This window comes from Capsicum annuum, chromosome 9 (assembly GCF_002878395.1).
Source record: "Capsicum annuum cultivar UCD-10X-F1 chromosome 9, UCD10Xv1.1, whole genome shotgun sequence".
Lineage (NCBI taxonomy): Eukaryota > Viridiplantae > Streptophyta > Magnoliopsida > Solanales > Solanaceae > Capsicum > Capsicum annuum.
In genome coordinates, this window is record NC_061119.1 from 140,406,536 (window position 1) to 140,426,861 (window position 20,326).

The 20,326-nt window shown below is 37.7% G+C and overlaps 1 protein-coding gene across 1 annotated transcript in view; it reads right to left on the reverse strand.

Annotated features, from left to right (window-relative positions):
- Positions 1-20,326, reverse strand: part of LOC107842726 (nardilysin-like) — an 81,626-nt gene that overhangs the window by 22,389 nt on the left and 38,911 nt on the right. The window contains exons 8-9 of the mRNA XM_047397008.1: positions 5,222-5,378; positions 496-648 (exon numbers count right to left, since the gene is read on the reverse strand). Of these exons, the coding sequence (XP_047252964.1) occupies positions 496-648; positions 5,222-5,378 (310 nt within the window). The remainder of the gene's footprint in view (positions 1-495; positions 649-5,221; positions 5,379-20,326) is intronic.

Genomic DNA, 20,326 nt, shown 5'->3' on the forward strand with positions numbered 1-20,326 from the left:
TCAAGTAGGCGCCCTTGGAGTGCTATGTATAGATGGTTTTGGTGTCCATTTAGGTGCTCCTTTGCACTTCATTTGCATCCACCAAGTCTCGGGTCCAACACGCACTCTCTTAAGTTCATATCCGTGATTATTCTTGTATCACTTTTTGAACGTCATATGTCAAGTGCAGTTTTTCATATCAATGCACACCCATGCTATCTATATATAAAAATGAACTAATGGGAATAACACAGAAGAACTCCAATCACAACATATTCCTGGAAAATCCTACTTCCATTCAATTGAACTGATATTCTAAGCTTTAACCTGAAGAAAATATCACCAAACTGTTTTCTATCTGAAACCTATTGTCTACCCTTTTTCTTGATAAACAGAATTTGGGTACCAAAGTCATATTTACAACGCAGAGATGCTACTGCAAACAAAGTCATCTTTACAAGACAAATATGTTACTGTAAACTTGAAATGCTAAGAAAATGAGGTTGTGGAAGTTACCATCTGACTTCTGAAAAGACTTTGTTACAACATCTACTCTCATGTTCTCGGGCCTGAAGAAATCCAGAACATACTTTATGAATTCCGCATCCCAAACATCATATGCGTAGTCACCATAAATGACATGCTTGGGAGGATAAACAAGTAAACCCTCTGCAGCAAAGAAACTATATTAGTAATATGAGAAATACGATTTAGAAATGCAGTACTTCCCCTGTTACACATAGCACCTATTATATAAAAAAGGAAAAGGACGAAAGGGATTCTGAAAAACTTTATACAAATGAAAATAACAAGCTTGTTGCACACAACCAACTAGTCACACCACAACCCCGTGAAAAAGGGTGAGCAAACTTTTTTTCAAAGAGATAATGGTGGTGTTTGAGCCATAGCTTGTGCACACCTTGACTAATTGTGTCCTCCCACCAGTACCAGTACAGGATGAGTATGCATTTAATACTTGTATGCCTTTTTAGTCAAGGTACAATTTCACAGAAAAGAGTTAAAACTAATCTCTCTTACTTCTAGACCCTATTGGCTATGGGGATACAGAGAAGTTCTTTGTTTTTTGGGCAAGTAGGGAATGAAAAACCTCAGGTGTTCAACAACCACATCATGCTTAAACAGTTGCTCCACAACCCCATCCTCCCCAAACTACTCACTTCATGTTATACTTAAATTTCTCAAGAACTAAAAAATTCTAGGAAACATTTCTTGTCTGATATTTGTGAAAAATATGAGAGAAAGTATTATTGAATTGTTGTATCTAAATTATTACATTGAGACCGTATTTATAGACACTACATTCCAATCCTATTCCTAATAGGACCCTACATTACAATCCCTTTCTAAGTAGAATTCAATATGCTATTCCTATTCATATTTGATACCTTACAACCCCAAGAAGACACAAAATAGCCCCCAAAAACGTCATAAAACACACCACAAACCGAGAGGCCAAGGAACCCATTCTCGGCCAAGAATAACAACACAAGAATGAAAAGAAAATCCGAGAATGCTTCAACAATGGAGAGATAATAACATGCATAACCACACCAAAACAGCAACAACACTACATTAATGTGATGAACAATAAGCTTACAATGACACCAACCAACTATTACAAGAAGACAAGACAACAACTACTACAAGATGAAAACGAAAGTAAAGGGATAGATAGTTAGACAAAGGTGGTGTAAATCCTAGTAACCAAAGAGTACATAAAACTCTAAGACCCCTAACACCTCCACACACGATCACCTAACTCTTACGATGACACAAGAGAGGATTCCACCACTCAAGCGCCAAGGTTTCTCAAAAAACAAGCAATTACAAGAGATTCCACCCTTGAATTGCTATCCTAGTTACAAGTTTCGGTTTGCCTCAAGTACAGAGAGGACTTTGTTGTTTCAAATGTCAAGACTTACAACAATAATCAACTAAGTCATGAAAATCCCTAATACTAAACTATATATAGTCTCCTTATTACATAAACGATGAAATGACCAAAAGGCCCTTAACGAAAAGGGGGCGCCCCTCTAGTGTAATAAATGAGCAAATAGGGCGGCTTTGGTGTGTCTTTGATCCTTCTCACGTCTCAACATCGAAGATGATGACATACTGTTAATGAGATAGCAAGATGCGAAGACTGCATCGCCCCAAAAATGCAGTGGAACATGGGATTCAATGAGAAGAGTGCGAACAGTCCTAATGATATGCCTATTTTTCCTTTCTGCTATACCGTTTTGTTGAGGGGTGTATGGACATGATGTTTGGTGAATGATTCCTTGATGAGTCATGAACTCCTGAAGCTGGGAGGATAATTATTCTAAGGCATTATCACTACGAAAAGCACGAATAGAACACCAAATTAATTGTATTTCAGCACAAAAACCTTTGAATATAGAGAATAACTCGGAATGATCTCTCATTAGGTTAACCCAAGTACATCTTGAAAAATCATCGATGAAAGAAACAAAGCAACGAAATCCTAAGGGTGAACTAACTCTACTAGGACCCCAAATATCGGAGTGAACTAATGAGAAAATAGACTCTGAGCGACTCTCAATACTACGTGAAAAAGTAGCACGGGTGTGTTTCCTAAGTTGTCATGACTCACAATCTAATGTGGATAGACTAGACAAACGAGGCACCATCTTTTGTAGCTTGGATAGACTAGGATGTCCCAAACGTTTATGAATAAGGCCGGGAGGATCTGTAGTGGCGTATGCTGTGAAGGAATTTGAAGAGGTAAGATGGTAAAGGCCTTGTGATTCATGTCCTATGCCAATTGTTTATCCCGTTTTGCGATCCTGCATTAGGAAAGAAAAGAAATACTGTTGGAATTTGGCCAGAAAAAAGGAAAGTCCCCGGATATAAGATCTGATGCTAGAAAGTTGCTCGGAATCAGAAAATAATCAGATGACCAGTGTAACATCCCGTATTTTGCTTGTACTTGTTCTAATTATATGGAACCTGGTATAGCCTTGTGGTATAGGTAACGGATGAGATTTGTTATGCAAGTATTAATGGTGTTTTATCCAACTAAATGGATACTTATCTAATACTAGTATACCATATATTCTATTGTATATAAGTAATCTAAAAGGCGGGAAGTCAAATCGAGTTAGTTTCGGAGTTATATAACCAAGTATGTAAGGCATACTCCATTTTGTACTCTTGGCATGAAATCGAGCATTTGTTCCATCAAGTAAGCTTCCAAGGTTATCCTATAACAAGTGATACATAATAGCAGCACATTACATTCCATGTAGCCAATGACCTTGTTCCCACTCTAATGTGTTAAAACACCTCGATACATGCTTATTATTTAACCAGCACATCTATTTTCACAAGAAAATTTCAAAATTCTCCGTTTACTCAAGTAAGGCCCATGTGTATTTTCAGCTTCTAAACACTTCATTTGTATGCCAACAGCTCCCTACCTCATTGTTGTTTCATTAAGTATCCATTTATATGTCTCTTATAAGAGATTATTGGTTCAAGGTATCATAATGTTATGACCACCAAAATAACAATCTCAAAGGCTAAATAAACTAAGTAATGCATATCTGTAAAATGAGTGGCAGCTCAGGGGCATAAGCCTAGCATGGACCGATCTCGATACCTTTATATGTGGGTGGCAGCTCAGGGGCATAAGCCTAGCATGGGTCGATCTCAATCTTTATATGTAGGTGACAGCTCAGGGGCGTAAGCCTAGCATGGGCCGATCCTAATTTATCTATTTACCACTAATCAGCTGGTCATTTGCATTATATATGGCTTACAAAGATTATGAAGTAAGAAAGGTAAAATGAAGAAAGGAACATAATGTATGTAATCCCACAAGTATATATAAAGGTGGTCTACTAGTACTACTTATACACTTGTATCTGATTTCTATTGAGCTCTTGTATCATGTGTTGTTACCTTCAACCTTACATATTCAGTACATATTTTCGTACTGACGTCCCTCACGGGGAACCTGTATTTCATGCTGCAGGCCTGCTCATACACCTCACTAGTAGGAGCGCAGGCTATTCAGTGACTATTGGTGAGCTCCAGGTTGATTCGGGGCTTTCCGAGTCTGTTCCATATATTTTGGTACTGTGCAGTAAGTCAAGAGTACGGCAGGGGTTTGTCCCGACCCTAACTAAGTTTATGTATTTTTTAAAAGCTTTGTAGACTAATGTAAAGTTAAACATGGTAGTGTCCTGTCTTTTAGATGTGGTGGCCCCAATGGCCAAGTGTTGTATATATAATTTCGTGCTTGCCGATGTAGATATTCTCATCGATGCATAATATCATGTTTGTCAGAACCTTTAGTTGTCATAGTTACATGCATGTGAAGTACAAGGTTATGAATTGGTTCTCTCGAGCCTTTACGGCTACGGGTGCCTGTCCGCCCCAATAGGATTTGAGGCGTGACAACCAGCCTCGGAATGAATAAGCGAGGTTACTAAAAAAAGAAACTTCCGGAAAAGTCGCCGGAATTTAGGTTCCGAAGATCGGAATCAAGAAAAAACTATTGGTACAGCCTTGTAATGAAGTGGCGACCTAGCTGAGAAAAAAAAAACTTGGCCAGAAACTGGCCGAATAAACTGCACGCGCCGGCACGTAAAGCGCGTGAGGCACAGATCTGAAAGTTCCCGCGGCGCGTGGATCGCTGGGGATAAGATTCGAGCACTGGGGTTTGCTCGCCTGGGTGTTTCTCACCTCGTGGTGGTGTAGGTTTTCGCACACAACACTTAAAAAATAGACGAGGGCTCAAATTGGACTTAACAGTCGCCAGAAATTGAAGTACCGGGCTGTCTTATTGAGTTTTCCTCCTAGAAATTTTCTCACAAAACCTGCTTTGATACCATGTGAAAAATATGAGAGAAAATATTATTGAATTGTTGTATCAAAATTATTACATTGAGACCCTATTTATAGACATTACATTCCAATCCTATTCTTAATAGGACCCTACATTACAATCCCAATCCCTTTCTAAGTAGAATTCAATATGCTATTCTATTCATATTCTAACAATATTCAATGGATCCTTTGAGAGTTGGTCACCACACCAAATGGGGTTGCCAAATTAAATATTTTTAGAACAATAATTAATTTAAAGAAAAAAATAGTTTCAGCAACTTGCAAAAGCTTGGATCAACCGACTGTATATTTCAATGAAGTTTTAAATAAAAAGAGATCTATAAATACACAAGGAAAGGTAGATAACCAGCAAGTTCTGCAGCATAATCATCTTGAGGTTGCTCCTCCGCATATCTAAATTCCATATTTGCAATATCTTGGAGTTCCTTGAATATCCATTCTTGAGGAGAATTTTGACGCAGGAGCTTGAGGTATTGATAGACAAAACCAATGATCTCATATATCTACAAAAATAAATAATACATATTAAAGCCACCAATCAAGCCAAGTATAGATGATTATGTACCACTAAAGGTATAGCTGTATTCACTGATATTAGTGAAGACAATCAGAAAACTACAGTTGCAGGTATATGAAAGGCATGGGTTTAAATCCAATTTAACCCACAGAATGATTTATAGCTTATTTGTACAGGTGAGAGTCTCTTTCATAATAATAAGTGGGTTCAATTCTCACTGTCCTCTTCTTATAGCACCCAAAGTGGCTTCTATCAACCCCGGGTCCCTTTCTCTATTTTCTCATGTAATTTAAAAAAAAATATATTGCTATATTGAGAGTGAATTGTTTTTGAGAAAGGTAACAATCTATATGAGAGTGAATGTTAGGCTTTAAAGGTCTAACACATGCACTAAATGAGCGTCACAGCAATTCAAATATAGAATTTCATATGGATATTTTTAAGAGAGAATTTAAGATAGATATGCCGTCATACAAGATTAACACGATTATGAATGACCACAATCAGAAGAAGATGCAAGCAGTACAAATAGGGGATAAAATGAGAGAAGATCAGAAGTGAGAACAAAAGAATTGTAAGCAATAGTTCAAGTCCCAATAAAGACAAAGAACACTAGGTAATTTCCTATCATCTGCCTAATAACATTGTACATGTGTTAAGAGGGGGGTAGCATAATTCTGATGGATCAGTTAACGTGGACAAGCTGGATTGGCCACCATCATTAGCACCAAACAAGAGTGAGCCAATGGGTCGCATGAGATTGTTCATCCATGTCCTATGTCACAATTTCCAGAAGCAACGCTCGTAAGTGTAAAACCATGGTGATTAAAAGGGGACAAGGTAGACCTAAAACAACATGGAAGGAAGTTTTCTAGAAAGAAATATAATCTCTTGGAATATATGCAATCAATACAAACTTAGCACAATCAAAGCGGGAAAAAATGATATAAACAATACCAATTAATTGTAATTAGGGGAGATTTGGAATGTCAACAGAAAATGTAGAGAACTTCTAGTCGGAAACCTAAATCTTTAAATAATGGATTGGTACGAGTCTCAATGGAACATGGTTAATGAGAATTTGTATAACTGACCCAACTAGCTTGTGATTGAGGCACAGTAGTTGATCAAAAAGCTATATTCTCCCTCTTAACAATCTTCTTTCCCTTTCAGAATTCCCACCTTGAGGATTTTCTGAATCTGCATACCTACATACTCATATTCTAGTATCAGCATGCCACTACAGATCTGACTATATATATACATATAATTGAGGGACATCAACCCGGCCGGCTATGTTGTATGGAGCGGAGTGTTGGCCTGTTAAGAATTCTAACGTTCAGAAGTTCAAGGTGGCGGAAATGAGGATGTTGCGTTGGATGTGTGGATTCACGAGGGCTGACAGGGTTAGGAATGTGATTATTCGGGAGAAGGTGGGGATGGCGCCGGTGGAGGATAAGATACGGGAAGTGAGGTTGAGATGGTTTGGTCATGTGATGAGAAGGGGCATGAATTCCCCAGTTCGTAGGTGTGAGAGGTTGGCCTTGGATGGTTTCAAGCGGGGTAGGGGTAGACCGAAGAAAAGTTGGAGAGAAGTGATTAGACGTGACATGGAGCAGTTACGGCTCACTGAGGACATGACCCTCGATAGGAAGGTTTAGAGGAAGAATATTAGGATAGAGGGCTAAGGTGTGTGGTCGAGTCATAAGCTGTAGTTAGGAGAGATTGGTGTAGCTTGGAAGGCTAGGGTTGGGGGGAGTCCTTTGTTGGTTAATGTACTTTATTTTTGTGGTTGTTGTATCTCTGTTATTTTTATCATGTTGTATGCTTGCGATGTTTGTCTGCGGTCCTCTGTCTTGAGTCGAGGGTCTATCGGAAACAGCCTCTCTACTTCGGATGTAGTGGTATGGACTGGGTACATTTTACCCTCCCCAGACCCTACTATGTGGGAATATACTGCGTTTGTTGTTGTTGCTGTTGAGGGACATCAACCCGGTGATTTGGCGGTCTCTAAGATCCGAAAACACATTTATCTTTTTCTCATGTTTTGGTTTTTTCTTCTTATTTTCCCTTGTATTTGTTTTAATTAAGCTGTCGAAAAATCATGAGTTTTCATGATCATTAATGAAAGAAACAGTGCCCAAGAGTTATCATTACCGTTGCAACCATACGACAGTCTCTGGAGTTGTAAATTATCCACAAAATACAATTAATGGTACAATGTGAAAACAAAATTGTCAGTGTAAAAACTGATACACGCATCCATCAATGGCTTTTCTGTCCAGGTCCCTTTAATTTCTCAACCCAATCGTACACCAAAGCATTTGGAATTTGTATCAAAAGAAAACTGAATCTAAGTCTCCAATTTCTGGCATCAATCTTTCGCAATCGAAGTAATCTATTCAGCCACTATTGTAGAACAGAGAAACAGTCGAAATGATTGACACAAATTCATCTTTTTCCTACTTTGAACAATCAAGGTAAGAAACTTCATTTAGAACTGCAGCATGAAAGATCGAAGGTGCAAACCATGCTAGCAGAAAAAATCATCCTCCCACTCTATAAACATGCAGGGAAAAATTACACCAAGATGTTAACATCTGCAAATAACTACATTTGAAGCAAAAGATGGCAGTACATGATACACTATCAAGTCCACAATGCAAGAATCCAGCAACAACAACAAGATGAACAAACTAACACAAGAATAACAAGTTGAACAACAAGTGCTAGTTTATCGAAATAGGCCACATACGACTTCACTAAGCTTTAACAATCACGTTTTTAGAACAAGATGATGAAGTTTTCAACAAGAACCAGCAAGTCAACAAGGTGCTAATGAATCGAAAGAGCCCCACACGACTTCACTAGACTTCAAGATTACAAAACACAATCTTAACAAGATTACAAGAAGATAGTAACTTGACATGTAATATTCAGGAGTCTAAGAACCCTAACAACAAGAGAGGACCCTAAGACTAAAGAATATTAACACCAAGTTCTTACTTGGACCAAGAGCAACTCTATGACCTCAAGATCCTTGTTTCTAGCCAAGATACAACACAAGTATCACTCTATCTATGAGTTTTCAGATTTGGGGCTTCTCCAATGGAAGAGAGAGAAGTTCCTCAATATTACAAGTGTTTATGTCTCAAAATATTATGAAAGAACTGGCTGTCAAATAACCCTAATATCATCTATTTATATTACACCATAAATAAAAGAGAAAATGACCAGATTGCCCTTGCCATGGGGTGGCCTTGGAGTGTAAGTTTATTACACTTCAAGGCTTCTCTTCACACTTAAAAACATTTAGACCATTAGGCGAACCAATCACCAACCCACACACGGCCATTTGCATGAACATGGCTTGGAGTTTTTGTAACTCCCGAGCATGGCTACGCGTGAATGGTCGTGAAGTTGTTGGACAACTTGTTACACCCGTATCAGTACATTTGTCAAAAATATGCAGCGCAAAAAAATGTGGGCAGATAGGTGGATAGAGCTCTCCATGCTGCTTTCACTACATTTCTGTCAAAAATATGCAGACCAAAAACTACAGACAATGTTTTTTTAGTGCTAGAAGAAAGTCCTATTGAAAGTGGAAGTGATACTACTGAAGAATGGAAAGAAAGCAAGGAGGGTATTTAAGTGAAGAATTTTCAGGGTTTGAAGAATGGACTTTAAGATTAGTGCTTCTAATAGCCATTTAAAATTAAAAGTTATAGGACTTTCTGTTATCATGATACTACTTTTTTGCTCCTTTTTTCTATCTAAAATTTTATGTAGTTTTTCTTTATCTTCTGTTGGGTGAAAAGGGAGAAAATAATAGGCATGGAAATAATCATCAGTGAAATATGTCAATGAAGAAACAGTGAGTCGATGGCGATGGCGAAGATGTAAATCGATGATGAAGCGGGATCATTAGAGCTTCAGGACTCAAAATAATAGGGTGCAACCTTTCTGTAATTAACAAAGAAAGTACTCCATCACTATCGTTTTAAAATACTTTCTCCATTTTTTGTAGAAGAGTTTTAACTCTGTCTCTATTAATTGGGCTTACTTTTTCAGTGGTTCAAAACTAAAAGGCGGATCTGGGAATATATTGATTTAGTTGTGCTTGAGTTTCACACTACTGTTTCGTTTCCTGGAATCGAGTTATGTGGGTGTGACTTGAGGTGTGTTTTGGTTGAGTTTCAGCTGTGAATTGTACGAAGAATATTAAGAACACAAGCTGAATTATCAGATCTACGGCACTAGTCACTTTTGTGGAAATGACCAATTGTTAAAATCTTTGGAAAAATTAGCAGTTGGAGCTTAAAGTGTGTTGTCTGATTTGTGGAGTTTAAAAGAAATGAGGATGATAAGCTACTTCTCCATTGACAGCAAATGAAAGGTACTGCCACGTTAAAATCGTCTTTTACGAAATTGAGAGTTGAGTAGATGCTGTTCCACAATCTTAACATTAAAGCGGGAACATTGAGTTTGAAGCAATCTGTTTATGCTAAAAGTCAATTTAGTTGGTATTGTCGAGATCTAAAAGGTGAAGAGAATTTTTGAACTGCATTTTGGTAACTGAGTGGACTCTTTAGTCATGGTCACCAAAAATGACCTTGCTAATAGTGTGTATTTTCTTAACTCCCTTTTCACACTATTTCGGATCTCTTAATTAGATCACATGAGTATTAGTTCATACTTTTATTCTCTAATTAATTGTGTGCTTTTATTCATTTCATGCCCATCTGTATCGTGCTTTTCTCTTTTAGGTTCATTGTTATTTTGTTTCATTCCTCGTCCCTTAGTGAGTTTTGTTCTTCTATGTTAAGTGTCATAAACTCCATTCCGAGCCGTTATTTGAAAGCTTACTTTGAGCCTATTTGAGATTGTAGAACCGTGAAGAGACTGAGGAATACCCTTAAGTGATAAAAGGTTTTGAGTGGTGAGATCATTCAAGTGTGGTCCTAAAAGCCTTTAACCTTTGAGTGTATACACGAGCGGAGAGAAAATTGAGTGCAATCATTGGAGTGATACACGTAAGCGGGTGACTTCTGAGGTCCATTATTTTTACTAACCACTTTTTTTGTCTTAATTATGTTTTATACAGATTCAAGAAGTTACAATGGAGGTTTGAATAATTATGGAGTAAGAGGAAATTCATCTTATGATTGTACTTTAGTGGAAGTTATTGTGAAGTATTTCATTATTATTATAATGGTGTTTTGACAAGAAAGAGTGGATGAGCCTAAAGGAAGTTTGACTAAATTTGAAGTTGTTGGGGAGGGATATGAGAGTGGTTGCCCATTTGAATGCACTTTAGGTGTAGATAAATTTGAAGTTGTTGTGGAGGGATATGGGAGTGGTTGCACATTTGATTGTACTTCAGGTGTAGATAAATTGTGTTATACCAACTTCATTGATCCTTATTTGGCTAAGTGGTTGGATATACCTTGTCATATAAAAAGTTCAACCATATAAATTTGGTGGAACGTCGGTTGTAAAGAGATGAAGATCATTGTGTACCATGGAAGCTATCAGGGAATTTGCTGTGATGTCTACCATTTGTCTACTTGTTTGGTATGCTTAGTATGCTTAGGAGCTTCTTGGTTTAAACATAATAAATTTTGATTTGATAGAAGTTTGGAAAAATTTTTTGTTGTAGATTCGATGAAACGAAAGCATGTCTTAACTCCTATGGTCATTAAGGAATCTTCAATGACAAATAAGGAAGTCAAGAAAGTTAAAGCGAAGACTACTAACTTGAAATTTGATGTACAAAGTCATTCCAACAATTCAAGTAGAGTCTTTGGAACTTCTAAGAATGCTAAGTTGTAATTTGAAGTGAAGAGTCATCCCAATGACTCAAAAGGAATCCTTGGAGCATAGTGCACTTTTAGTGAAATGAATGAGAGAGAAAGAAAGAGAGGACTAAAGGAGGACAACTCAGAAGAGAAAAAAGAAAAGGATATTTGGAATGAAGTGAGAGGGTGGCTTCAAGCATAAAAGAAGATTTTTAATGCAAAGTGTAAAAATTAGCCTTAAAGTATTAAAGTGGTTGGTTTCAGTAATTATTGAAGCATCAGAAGTACAGGGAAGCATAATTAAGAGATGGGGAATGAAGGACCACTTCTCTGAATTTTTCTGCACTCTTAAATACAACGAGAATGGGAGGTCCATAAGCTTTATTGCTATACAAGGTCAGTACAAATCAATCATTATTACACCGGAGAGTACACACAAAGGTGGATGGGGAAACACAGCACATAAGGTGTCAAATTTCATCAATGTGCCAGAGAAAGTGCAGGAAGCTCAGACAGCAGGGATGCCCAAGTTGACCAAATCCTTCAAAGAGGCATGCTCCAGCAATCGGTGAACAACAGAAGCTCTGAAGAAGGAACTTGTGCAAGCAGAAAATGACATCATAAGAATCATCGGAGGTTCAGAGGCAGCGGAAAAGGCCCTCTTAAGCAGATGCATAGTCGGCAAGTTTCAGACAACACAAGAAACACCAGCTCTAAATGATGTAAGAAGATGGGCCTGCAATACTTGGAGGTCAGTCTTTGGGATGAGTGTCTATGCTATGAACGATGGGAAATTCCTCTTCGAACTCCCTTCAAGAAAAGGAGCAGAACATGTCCAATCTGGAGAGTGGATCTGGAAAAATATGAGGCTGAAACTGGAGTGGTGGAATCCAACCACCTGTTGCTGGCCGGAGGAGATACGGAGGGACTGGGTATGGATAAGGATCCTAGGGTTACCGTTGAGCATGTGGTCGAACAATATGTTCGAACAGATCGGTGACCAGTGTGGAGGTTTCATCGAAGCAGAGGAGGAAACACCTCTTAAAAACCATCTCCACTGGGCTCGCATCAAGATTCGCGGAGATGGGAAGAAAGTACCGAGAGAAATAGAGATGGCCAGCGACAGCTATGTTTACACAATGCCGATATGGGTGGAATCACCGGTCACTTTCAGACGAGAGAAAGAAAAGTCAAAGGAGGAAAGCATCTATCCAATGGATAATGAGAAGGCGGAAAAGGGGCACGTGGGCACAGCTAAAAGTGGAGAAAATTCAAATTTTAAAACACGTGGTAAGCAGTTGAAGGAAAAGGGGCCACTTTGGGCTGTGGCAGCTCATATTAAAAAAGTTGAGCATATGGGCCAAAATTTAAGCCCAATAGTCTCTCATCAGCAAAGAACTATTGAAAAGGCCCAAAAGCAAGATATTACTGATATAGAGATACAAGCAAACATCTGCAGCTCTCAAAAGAATATTCTCTCTGTAGAAATAGCGACACAACAGAAGAAGAAGAAGCCGACCCCAGTTATTCAATAGGATCAAATTGAAGAATCAGCGAGGACGAACCAACTAACTCATAAAGAAGCAGTAGAATCTATAGATATGCAGATAACAGCGAAGGTCGACACATCAAATCAACTAAAGGAGCATGTAATTCCCCTGAACATACAACTACCAGCAGAAAACAGCTCCCCAGTTGAAGAAACCACACAAGAGTTTAGTGCTGAGGAATGGATCCAGCAGTATATTATCCAACTTAGTTCAGAGCTGGGAGTCGACTTCAAAGGTTATGAAGAAAAGGCAAAGGAGCTTTTCATGAAGGTGGATAACAACAAGTCACAGAACCAGACAACACAAAGCACAATAAAGAGAAAGGGGATATATGAACTAAAAGGTTTAGAACGTGATAGTAAATTTTGGAGTTTTGGGTCCAGGAGCAGAGGGAGAGGGGGGATATCTGGCACTTAAAAATCAATGATCATGAAGGTGGTGACATGGAATGTGAGGGGGTTAAATTGTGGTAGAAAGAGGGTACTCATTAGGAATATAATAAAGGAATGGAAGGCTGACATAGTGTGTTTACAAGAGACAAAATTGAGGGGGGACATTACAGAAGCTGTTCGGGAGATATGGGGAAATAAGTGGGTAGATTATGTCCAACTGGTGGCTAGTGGAACAAGATGGGGTATTGTCATAATGTGGGACAAGAGGGAATGGGAAGGGATACTTAGTAGTGTCGGCATGTACTCTGTATCTTGTAGTTTGGTGGGGAAACAACAAGCTTTCAATTTGCATCTTACAGGACTATATGCTCCAAATAATAGGCAGGAAAGGGAAGAAACTTGGGGTGAGATAGGAGCAGCTAGGGGTCTAATGACTGGACCTTGGATCTTGTATGGGGATTTCAGTACAACTAGGTATCCATCCGAAAAGAAGAATTGCAGAAGAATCAATAAAGCCATGATTGATTTTTCAGAATTTATTGAAGACATGGAGCTAGTAGACTTGGATCTGAAATGGGGGAAATACACATGGAAGAAAGGAGATAGACATGAAAGTGCAGCAAGGTTGGATAGAGTTCTTATCTCAAATGAAATGGATGAGAGCTTCAGATACATTAAGCAAACTGCTTTACAAAGAGTCATCTCAGATCACAACTCCATCATGTTGCAATGTGGTGAATGGGAAGCATCTAAATCTTACTTCAAATTTGAGAACTGGTGGCTGCTAACAGAAGGTTTCAAGGAAAGGGTAAAGGATTGGTGGGACTCTTTCAACTTTGAGGGCAGTTCGGACTACATTCTAATCGCAAAATTGAAAACTTTAAAAATAAAGCTGAAGGAGTGGAGCAAGACAAGACATGGGAACTTAAGGACTCAGAAGCAAGAAGTTTTGGCTCAGATGGAAGCAATAGAGAATATTCAGGAATGCAGAGTTCTGCAGGAGGAGGAGATCGCATCCAGAATAGCGCTCACAATGGAATTTGAAGATATAGCTAGGAGAGAGGAGATAGCTAGGAGAGAGGAGATTGTCTGGAGACAGAGATCCAAGATCCAGGGCAACCTGGCTAAGAGAGGGGGCCAGAAACACAAGCTTTTTTCACAAAAATGCAAATGTCCACAGGAGATTCAATACCATCGACAAACCAAAGGTTGGAGAAGTAATGATGGAGGACCCAGAAGAGGTGAAGAAAGAGATAGTATCATATTATGAAAGACTGTACACAGAAACAGAGGAATGGAGGCCACAGTTAGAAATAGAGAATTGTCCCAAAGTTAGAACCGAGGACAACTTATTATTGATGGCACCATTCGAACCCCAAGAGATTCTGGAAACCATTAAAGCATGCGCAGGAGACAAGGCCCCTGGGCCTGATGGATATTCTATGGATTTCTTCAAACAATGTTGGGAGATTATCAAAGTCAATTTGGTAGCAACAGTACAGAATTTCCATGAGAAAGGTTTCTTTGAAAAAAGCTTTAATGCTACATTTGTGGCTTTGAATTCAAGGAAAGTTGGGGCAGAGGAGCTAAATAATTACAGACCTATAAGTTTGATTGGGTGTGTGTACAATATCATTGAAAAACTATTGGCAGAAAGATTAAAGAAGGTAATCCATGGCTTGATCGACAGACAACAAATGGCCTTCATCAAAGGGAGACAGATAATGGATGCGGTATTAATTGCAAACGAGTGTGTTGACTCAGACAATGCAGCAACAAACCTGGAATTACGTGTAAATTGGACATTCAGAAGGCCTATGGTCACTTAAATTGGAACTTCCTGCTACAACTATTGGTAAAGAGGTGGATCAAATGGATAAATTGTATCAGTACAGTCAAATTTTCAGTGCTAATTAACAGAGAACCAAATGGATTTTTCTCGTCTCAGAGAGGTTTGAGACAGGGTGATCCCTTGTCTCCATTCCTGTTCATATTAGCAATGGAGGGTTATGAGCTATCTATTGAATAAAGCAAAGGAAAAGAGGTGGATCAGAGGCTTCCAATTGGGAGAGGCAAACATGTTTGAAGCAACACATTTACAGTATGCAGATGACACCTTGGTTTTTTGTGATGCAGATGAGGCACAGGTTCTGATTTTGAGGGTAACATATAAACTGGGGGAAGAGGTTCATCTATCCCATAAACACAGTAACTGAGATAGAAACTCTTGCATTTAGATTAGGAAAAAGAGTAGGAGAGCTTCCAACTACTTATCTTGGAATGCCATTGGGAGCTAAAAGTAAGTCGGCCGGGATTTGGAATGGGGTAGTGAAAAAAATGCACAAAAAGACTATCAAACTGGAAGAGTCAATACCTTTCTCGGGGGAGATTGACACTCTAAATAGTGTTCTGGACACTTTGCCTTCTTATTTGATGTCCATCTTTCCGATGCCTGCTAGTGTTAGGAAGAGAATAGATACTCTGAGAAGGAACTTCTTTAGGCAAGGAAATGAAGATAAAAAAAAAAGTACCATCTAGTCAAGTGGGAGGAGTTGTTAGTAAACAAAAAAGAAGGCGGTTTAAGCATCAGGAATATGAAAAAGCAGAACCAAAGCCTGATGATGAAATGGTTGTGGAAGTTTGCTACTGAAGGAATGTTGTGGAAAGAGGCTATCATATAAAAATATGGTTAGGAAGATAATTGGACGATAAAGATTGTCAGAACACCTTATGGTTGCTCAATCTGGAGAGTGGTCAGGAATCTATGGCCATTAATGCAAAGTAGGATCAGGATAAAGATAGGAAATGGACAGAAAACTTCCTTTTAGCATGACAAATGGATAGGACATCAACCCTTGAAGCAAAAACACCCAGAACTTTACATCTTGTATCAGCAACAACAAGCCATTGTTGCCACGATGTGAACTGGACAAGGACGGAATTTATTCCTAAGGAGACAGACGAATGATTGGGAAATGGAAAGAATTGCAGATTTCTACAACTCAGTAGCTGGAATCAACAACTTGAATGGAGGAGAAGATAGACTGGAATGGGACAAAGACAAGAGCGGACATTTCTCTGTCAATTCTACATACAAGGAACTGAATATAACAGGGGCGAAGGAAAGAGATTGGTCATGGAAGATGATATGGAAACCGAAAATACCCTACAAAATCAACTGTTTTTATATGGCTATTGGCCAAAGAGGCAGTCCTAACACTCGAAAATTTGAGCAAAAGGGGTCATCAATTAGCCTCAAGATGTGTTCTTTGTGGGGATCAAGTGGAGACAATCAATCATCTTTTTTTGCATTGTAAATGGACAGACCAGTTGTGGAGGATGTTCATTAGCATGAAAGGGATCAAGTGGGCGAAACCTGGAAGCATAGCAGATGTGTTAAGATGCTGGAACATAGATGGCAAGGCAATATGAACAAGGAAAAGAGATGGAAGATTGTCCCGGCTTGCATTTAGTGGACAGTTTGGATCGAAAGAAACAAGAGGAGTTTTGAGGGGATGCAGAGCAGTTTACAGTCTTTCAAAATGCAGAGCAGCAGTACTCTTGAAATGGAGCATGAGAAATGTGATCTAGCCTTTTTGAGCTTAAAGAATGGCAAAATTTTAAAATTTTTGACAATCCTCTATCTGGTGAATTCCAATTGAATGATTCATTCCTTGTTAACTCATATCCACTTAACGAAAGTGATGATCCAAAATTTAAAGAGTGCATGACTTGTGAAAATGGATCTTGTGACTTATTTGAGGGTGCTAATTGGGTGAATGTTAGGAAGTAAATATTTGTTAAAAGCACATTTTGTATTGAAAGCTCCTCTACAGATGAAGAACGTCCTTTAAAGAATGAGGGAGGCCTTAGAGAAAGTAGTAGTGAATTGATAGATGGTAGTTTGTGTGTCAATTTATTCACTTACTCTAGTCCTACCTTTTGAGGATGTACTTTGGATAAAATTTTCGAATGCTTCTAGAAAGAAATGTAAACATATCTATTTGAAGCATTGTCAAATATCTATGAGCATAAATGTGACAATCCTTCTGTACTAACCTTGTTGATTTATTTGCTACACACGATGATCAAGAGAGGATCTACGAGGTAAGATACCTGGGAGCATCTTCTTAGGCTATAAAGGCTTGAGGTATCTTTGTTTTCTAAATCGAAGGATGATTTATTTGAATGGCTAGTGCTTATTTTTGGGCAGTTTAAAGCCACGAAGGTAGATTTCTATGTTTTTGATCGTTATAATAGCAAATTTGTTATGATTGGATTTTATGCCTTTGATCCTTTTAATAGCAACTTTATTACGGTTGGTGAAAATTCTTCAATGTTGCTATTTGATTCATGTCGTGAGTTACCAAGTGAGAAATTCAAGTATGTTGTAGTTATAAAAAAAATAAGTGAGAAATTAAGGAAGTTTCGGGATTGGTGTTTGTGTTTAATCCCGGAAATGCATACTTGTGTTTAAAATTTGAAAATGATATTCTTAGTTCTCTTAATCTTGTGGTTAGAAGAGTACAATAAAATTGTGAATTAGGGAATGAAGTAACTAATTTTGATTTGAAAGTTCTAATATTTAGAATTATTGGTTTTTTTTGACCTATTTTATGATTGTGGTATATTTTTTAGTCACGTTCTTGATACTATACTTGAAAAGTTGACTTCTATAGGATTTCATGATTCTTGGCTCTATCACAGAAGTGTGTATTTTTGAAAGTGGTATGTACTTATCACAGAAGTGTGTATTTGATATCCCCTGATTTGCAAGGTTTGAATTCGAGGTCAAATTCTAGTCAGCAAGGGGAGAATGATGCAAACTCGGGAAGTACTTATTACATGGATTGATTTCAACTTGACATCAAGTGCTTGGAGTGTGTGTTAAAAGTTGCTTTAAAGAATAATGCACGTGACTATTTTTTGTTTTTCTCCAGCATTTTTACATACAACTCCTAGTCAAATTGAGATTCCTATTTTTGGTAAGAGACTGATTAGTTGTTACTTTTTGTAGCAAATAGATTTTCTTTTATTGTAAGTTTAATCTATTTTTAGTTGTAATAGTGACTATTTATGTTAGGAGTTGATGATCAATAAAATACATTGCTTTACTTCAAAAAAAAGGCTTCTCCGCATCTTGTTTCTCTTCTTCTATAACCCGTCTCTATTTTTAGCCGCTAAGTTCTTGGCTCTCCTTGCTGTTTTATTTTTCTTTAACGGTATTAAAACCAACAATTGGTATCAGAGTTATTCTTCTTAAGAGACCTGTCAGTTAAGACATGGACTCTGAAAATAGTTTTTCACGAATGGCTACATCCGTTTTTTTATGGTGAAAAATATCAATTATGGATTGTGAAAATGAAAACTTACTTGGAGGCTCTTGATCTTTGGGAAGCTGTGGAAGAGGATTATGAAACTAATCCGCTGCTAAATAATCCCACCACCACCCTAGCCCAAACCAAGAGTCACAAGGAAAAGAATACCACGAGTCTAAGGCAAAGGCAACTCTGTTTTCTTCTATTTCAACAACTATTTTAACAAGAATTTTGTCTCTTACATCACCAAAAGAAATTTGGGATTATCTAACGAAAGAATATGTTGGAGATGAAATAATCTGAGGAATGCAAGTACTGAATTTAAGAAGAGAGTTCGAGTTGCAGAGAATAAAAGATTCCGAGACAATCAAAGAGTACTCAGATAGACTACTTGGCATTGCTAAAAGGTAAGAATACTAGGCACTGAATTTAAAGATTTAAGAATTGTTGAAAAAATTCTTATTATAGTAACCTTGGAAAATACACAAGATATGTCCAAGATTATCTTGACAGAGTTGTTAAATTTTTTTCAGGCACAGGAGCAAAGAAAACTTATGAGACAAAGGCATAGTTGAAGGAACCTCTTAGTAGCCAGCCACAAAACTCAAAGTAGGGGTAAAAATTTTAAAAATTACCCACCTTGTGAGCACAGTGGAAAAATGGGTCATCCACCATACAGGTGTTGGAAAAGGCCAAACGCGAAGTGCAGCAAGTGCAATCAGCTTGGTCATGAAGCAATGACTTGCAAAAACAAATTTGAGAACCATGAAGCAGATGCACATGTGATCAATGAAGATGAAGACCAACTTTTTGTTGCAATATGTATCTCAAGTAAGGTTTCAACAAATTTTTGGCTGATTGATAGCGGTTGCACCAACCACATGACTTATAACAAGAGTTTGTTTAAAGAATTAAAGCCTACTGAAATATCCAAAGTTAGGATCGAAAATGGTGACTAGATTCCTGTTGAAGGAAAAGGAACTGTAGTCATCAAACAAATTTAGGTAATAAAACAATTTCAGATGTTCTTTATGTACCTGGTATTGATCAAAACTTGTTGATATTTGTCAGTTGATAGAAAAAGAAAACAAAGTATCCTTTGAGGATAAGCATTGCTTCATTAATGATGATGCTAGAAAAGAAGTTTTAAACATTAAGATGAGAGGTAAACATTTCTCATTTGATCCAATGGAAGATGTTTCTGTAGAACATGAAAAAGATCATACGTTGAAAAAATTAGAAGATAATTCTCTAATTGAAAAAGCACAAGCAAAATGTGAACCTGCTAGATTTAAAAGAGCTTCCAATGTTCCTAAAGGAATTGAAGCAATAGAGGAGTTATCTATCTTACAGAAAAATAAAACGGGTAAGTCTAAATTCAAGATGCAACGGAAGCAAGAAGACATGCCAAAAGGATTTAATAGTCAAGGGTTGCATTCAAGACATGAGGTGAATTTAATTCACTACAAGCCAAAAGATGAATCTGTAGATTTATTCACAAGGTCACTTTCAGTTATCAAGTGTGGAGACCCCAAGACAAAAGACAAAAATTTTGCAATTCCTAAAACAAGGAGGAGTATTAAAAGGTGTTTTAAGGAATAATGCACATGACTTATTTGTTTTTCTCTAGTTTTTTTAGATACAACTCCTAGTCAAATTGACATTCCTATTTTTGGAAGGAAACTGATTAGTTGTTATTTTTTATAGCAAATAGGTTTTCTTTTATGATAAGTTTAATCTATTTTTAATTGTAATAGTGACTATTTAAGTTAGGAGTTAATGATCAATAAAATACGCAGCTTTACTTTAAGAAAAAAGGCTTCTCTGTGTCTTGTTTCTCTTCTTCTATAACTCATCTCTGTTTTTAGCCGCTAAG